We start from the raw sequence: 5,637 nt of genomic DNA, 5'->3' as shown, positions 1-5,637 counted from the left end.
AGAACGCGGGCAGCCGCGGGAGGACCGCGGCGGCGGGCACAGAGGGAGCCGAGGCGGAGGCCCCAGAGACCGGCAGGCGGCGGCGCCGGGAAAAGAAGGGCACGACCCGGGGCCGGCGACCGCCACGCGGCAGGGCGCCGGCAGGCGGGCGCCCAGGGCGGAAAAGGCCCCACGGCGGCCGCCCGGAGGAGGCGGGGCCGGGCGCAGGCCCAGGGGGCGGAGCAGCCGCGCGGACCAGCGACGGAGCAGCGCCGGGGAAGCGAGGGCCGCACCAACGAGCGAAGCAGACGCGAGCCCCGCCGCGGGCGGAGGCCGCCGGGGGCGCCGCAGCCGACGGGGAGGAGCAGCCGGGCCAGCGGGGGGCCCCGCCCAAGGGCAGGGGCGGACGCGGGACGCACCCGGCCGCCACGGGAAACACCGGGGCCCGGGGGCCCGGCCGACGGGCAGGGGGAAGCAGGCCGCCAGCGGGCAGCCGGAGCCAGGAGCGAACGCGCCAGGAGAGGCAGAGGGCAGGACGGAGAGCGCCGGGGCGGAGACAAAGCGGAGGCGGAAGGGCGGGCAGGCCAAGGCAGAACGGGAGCCAGGCGCGGCAGAGGCGCCCGGAGGGCGCGCCCAGAAAGAGAGGCAGCCCGGCCCCCGCACGGCAAGCCCACGAGCCGCGGAGCCAGGCGCAGGGAACGACGGCGGGGGAGCAAAGCCAACGAGAAAAACGCACAGGGGGCGGAGGGAGAAGCAGGCGCGAACGGAGGACGGCCACCACGGCAAGGGGACACGCGACCGCGGAGGGAGAGCCCGGCCCCGCCCCAGCGAGAAAGAGAACGGACGAAGCCGAAGGCAAAGGGGCGAGAAACGCAACGCCACGAGGCGGGAACAACGGGGAGCCGGGCCGGCGGGCGCACGAGGACGGAGAGGAAAAGAAGGGGCAAAAGCGGAGGCAAGGGGCAACGGCCCCGAGCGGAAAGAGGAGGGACGACCGAGGCCGAAGGAACGGGAGGGACAGCGCGGGCCAGGCAAGAGGGCGGAGGCGGGGCCACGCCCCGGGGAGACCCCGAAAAAGGGACAAAGGCCGGGCGGAGGAACACAGACAAGAGGCGGCACGACAAAAAGGAGAAGGGGAACCCGACCAGGAACGACGGCAGGGAGGAAGGCAGAGGAAGAGAAAGACAGGGCCGACCGAGACAGAAGGGGAACGGGCGAGCCGCGGGCCGAGCAGGCAAAGAGGGACCGCCGGGGAAAGGAGGAGGCAGGCGGAGCGACAGGAGAGGCCAACGACAGGGCCAGAAGCCAGGGGGAGAGGGAAAGAGGGGGACCGCCGGGCGGCGCGCAGGGGACACGCCGCGGCCCGCCGAGCCCCGGGCGCCGCGGGCCACAGAGACAAAAGGGAGGACGGGGCCAACAGGGCAGCACGGAAGAAAGGACGCACGAAGGCGGGAGCACGAACGAAGACGAAGCGAAGAGAAGAGGCGAAGAGAGCGAAGAGAAGAGAAAAGACGAAGAGAAGAGAAAAGAACGGGCGGGCGGGAGACGGCCCCGGGGCCGGGCGACCGCGGGCGGACGCAAGCGAGCGGAGGAGAGAGAGAGCCCGGCAACAGAGGGCAGCGAAAGGAGCGCGGAGACCCACCAAAGGACGAAAGCCAGGAGCGGGCAGAAAACGGAGGCCGAGGCAAAGAGGGCAGAACCGCAGGGAGAAGCGCACACGAACCCGGCAAGGGGGGAGCCAAAGGAGAGAGGGGCCGGGGGAGGGAGCGGAAGGAGGGGAAGGGAAGAAGAGCGAGGCAGACAGAAGAAAAGGGCGCGAGGGAGGCAAACACGGGACCGAGGGGAGAGGGAGCGAGGAAGGGGAAAAACCGAAGAGGCACAGGGACGGGAGCAAGCGGAGGAGGCGGACCGGGCGGGCAAGGAGAAAAGGGGGCAAAGGCGACAGGAGCAAACCGAGGGGACGGAAGGAAGGAGAGAAAAAAAAGAGAGGGAAAAGAGGCAGAGAAAGAAAGAGGAAGGAGAAGAACCCAGAGGCCAAAGGAACAAAGGCAAACGGGAAAAGGAGCGGCCGGAGGCGGGAAGAAGGAGGGGCAAAGGGAGGAGCAAGAAAGAGCGGGGGCGGCGGAGAGAGAAGAGCGGGAGGGGAGCCGCAGAGGGGGGGAAAGAGAAGAAGCGGAGCCGGGGAGAAGAAGCAAAAAGGGACAGGGGGCAAGGGGAACAGGAAAACGGGACGAAAGGGGGCCGAGGGACGCGCGGGGCGGAGGGGAAGAAGGGGGGGAGGCGCGAACGCGGAAAAGGAGCCAAGGAAGGCGAAAGAAGGAACGAGGAGCCGGAGGAGGGGAAAAGCGCAGGGACGGGGCGGGAGAGGGCAGGAAGGGGACGGAGCGGGCAACGGGCCACGAGCACCCCAAAAAAACCAAACGCGGCCGGACGGAAAGGGCCAGAGGACGAGGAACCGCGGGAGGGGAAAGCACGGCGGAGAGACCCGGAGGGCCAGAAGGCACAAGAACAGGCGGGAGGCGGAGGAAGAGGGGGAAGGGGAAGGAGGACCCGGGGGGAGAGAGCACAGGGGCGAGGAACCCGAGAGGCGGGCGGAGGAAAGGAGCGGCAACAAGGGCGGCGAGGGCGGGGGAGAGGCGGAGCCAAGACGGGAGCAGGGAGGAGGCCAGGGGAAGCGCGAGAAACAGGGAAGGGGAGGGCGAACCCAAGAACGAAAGGGCGGAAGGGGACGGGAGCAGGCGACCAGGAGACAAAAGAGCGGCGGGCGAAAGAGAGGCGAGGCGGAACGCGGAGAGGGCCAAGGGGCAAGAGGGAAAGAAGGGCAGAGGGGGCCCGGACGGGGCCGGGGCAACAAACAAGGCGAAAGACCGCGACGGGGGAGAACAGGGCCGAGGCAAAGAGCAAGGAGGCGAAGCACGGCGGGACACGAGGCGGAAACCCAAGGACGCAAGCGGAGGAGAGGGAAAAGACAGGAGGCCAAGCCGAGCAGGAAAGGGAGGGAAACGGAGACGCAAGGGAAAGGGAGGAAACAGAAGGCCAGACGCGAGCGCAGAGAGACAGAGAGAAGGCGGCGGAAAGCCGGAGGCGAGGAAAGGCGGAGGACGGCGGGAGGGAGAGCGGGCAGAGCGGGCGAGAGCCACCCGACAAGAGGGGGAAAAAAGCCAAAAGAAGGGAGGGGAGCCCGGAGAAAAAGAAAACGGAGGCGGGAACCCCGGGCACGCGCAGGGCACGGCGAGGGACGGCAGAAAAAAAAACAGCAAAAGCCGAGCCAAGGAGCGGAAGCGAGAGGGAACAGGGGGGGAACCGGAGGCGGAAACACGGAAAAAAAGCAGGGCGGAGCAAAGGAGCGAGCGAGCCGGGAAAAAGAGGCAACAAAAGACAGAAACAAAGCCACGAGCCGGGGACGGCAAGCAAGACGGGGAGGAACGCCCGAGAGAACAGGAAAAGCAAGACGGGAGGGGGAGCGACGCAGCAAGGGCCCAGGGAAAGAGGAGCCACACAAGGAAAAGCACGGGCCAGGCGGGGGGAGGAGCGGCAGCCCGAAAACGGCCGGGGCGAAAGAGGGCGGGCAAAGGAAGGGCCGAAGGAGGGGAGGCGGCCAAAGGGAGGGGCGAGGCCAGACGCAAAAAGGAAGAGACGCAGAGAAGGGCAGAGGCAAAGAGAGCGGGGGCACAGGGGCGGAAGCCAGGAACAGGAGCGAGACAGCGCGAGCGGAAAAGAAGCAAGAGAAAAAGAAAGAAGCGGAAGGAGCGAGAGAGGGCGCGAAACAAACGAAAAGGAAACGAAAGAGGAAACAGAAAGCAGGGAGCAACGAAGCCCGCGCGGGGACGGCGAAAGAGGAACCGCAGGGAAAGACCAGGGAAGAAGGGGGAGCCGAGGCAGGGAGAGGCCGGAACGAGGCCAAAAAGGGAAAGGGCGACACAAGGGGGAGGGGGGGGGAAAGGGGAAGCAGGGACGAAGGCAGGAGCGGGCAGGGACAGAAGGAAAACGGCAGGCGCGAGGCGACGAGAAGGGGAGGAAAGCCGGCAGGGCGGCGCGGCGAGGGAAGGGGGAGGGCCCAGAAGGGAGCCGAAGGGGGGCCGAAGGCGGCGGCGGAGGAGCGAGGCAACCGCGGAGCAAAAAGAGAGACCGGGGGAGAGGGCAGCGCGGCAACAAGGGGAGGAAGGAGCAGAACGGCCCGAGGGGCCGAGGGAGAGAAGAACCGAGGAGGAGCGGGGCGGGAAAGGGCCAAACGAACAAGGGCAACGAAAGCGGGCAAGGGCGGAGGGACGAGGGGCAACGCGAGGGAGGCCGCGAGCCGGAGAGGACAGGGAAGGGACAGAAAGGGCGAGAACAGAGGGCGCGGAGGCGGAGGAACAGCGACGCGAGGGGGAAGGGGGAGGCGGGGCGAACGAGGGAAGAACGAGCGGGGGAGCCCCAGAAGGGGGCAGGGGAGGCGCCGACCGAGGAGCGGGAGAGACCAAGAAAGAGGGACGGGCGAAGGAGGCGACGAGGAAAGAGGACGCAGGGGGGGGGCAAGCGCGGCGAGGCGGGGGCAGGGGGCGCGGGGCGAGAGGGGGCAGCCGGGGGAGAGAGGGAGCGGCAAGAAAGAGGAAACGGGCGGAGCAAGACACAAAGGGAGAACGCCCCAGGAAGGGCAAGGGCGCGCAGAGGCAGGACCGGAGGAAGGGGGGCAAGCGGGCCCCAGCCCCGGCGCAGCAAGGGACGCCGGACGGAGACGAAGGAGGGCGGGGCGGGCGAGAAAGGCCGACCGCGCGAGCGAGCGCGGAGAGGGGGGAGGGGCAAAACGCCAGGGACAGGCAGAAGAGAAAGGCGAGCCCCACGCGGACCAAGACAGAACGGGGACGGGGCAAAGAACAAGGAAGGGGAAGCAGGGGCAGGAACGACGAAGCGCGGAGGAGAAACAGAGCCAGGGGCAAGGGCGGGAGGACGGGGAGGGCCGACAAAGGAGCGGACGAAGGACGGAGACAAGACGGGAAGGCGCGAGGGAGAGGCGACAGAGGGGGGCGCAGCCGGCAGAGACGACGAGGGGAAGAAGAGCAGCCGGCGACAAAAGGAGCACCCGAAGAGGAGCAGCGCGGGGCGAGGGAGAACGAAGGAAAGCAGAGGGGGCGAGGCGCAAGCGGGCGGACGGGCGCCGACGAAACCAAGGGCGAAAAGAGGGCAAAAAGCAGGCAGGCACAACCACGGAGGAAGGAGGCCGCGAAAAGGAAGGAGGAGGAAGCCGGGGGAGAAAGCGAAGGGAGGCGGGCGGAGACAGACGCGAGGAAGGGAAGCAAAAAAGAAAGAAAAGGGGGCGGCGGGCGGGAGCACGGAGGAGCCGGGGGAGAGGAAAGGCGCAGGCACGGGGGGAAGGAGAGAAAGAAGGGAGGAAGCCGCGGGGCGACGCGGACGCGCCCACGCCAGGCGGGGCGGGGCGGCGGGGACGGCGAAAGGAGCGGCGGCAGCGGCAGCCACGCGAAGGGGCGAGAGGCCGGGGAGGCGCAGCAAACGAAGGGCAGCGGCGGCGGGAAAGCCGAGCGAGGCGGAGCAGGAGAGGGGGAAAGCGCAGGGCGAGGACGCAAACAAGCAGGAAACGGAGGCGGGCAGAGGCGGCCAGAGGCCAAAGCGGAGAGGGAAGGAGGGAAGAAGGGGGGAGACGCAAAGGAGGGAGAGGCA

At 68.8% G+C, this 5,637-nt stretch overlaps 1 protein-coding gene across 1 annotated transcript; it reads left to right on the top strand.

The window, feature by feature from the left end:
• Positions 1-42: 42 nt before the first annotated feature.
• LOC125812137 (uncharacterized) lies at positions 43-5,619 on the top strand (the record flags this gene model as incomplete). The annotated part of the gene is made up of 2 exons (XM_049491623.1): positions 43-1,895; positions 2,042-5,619. Coding segments are annotated over 2 exons (5,431 nt in total), but the record flags the coding sequence as incomplete, so codon positions are not given.
• Between the last annotated feature and the right edge of the window lie 18 nt (positions 5,620-5,637).

The sequence above is a fragment of the Solanum verrucosum genome, unplaced genomic scaffold (genome assembly GCF_900185275.1).
Source record: "Solanum verrucosum unplaced genomic scaffold, falcon-dt-bn FXZP01000615.1, whole genome shotgun sequence".
Classification (NCBI taxonomy): domain Eukaryota; kingdom Viridiplantae; phylum Streptophyta; class Magnoliopsida; order Solanales; family Solanaceae; genus Solanum; species Solanum verrucosum.
The sequence above is the reverse complement of the archived record's forward strand: the minus strand, read 5'-3'. Positions and strand labels throughout refer to the sequence as shown.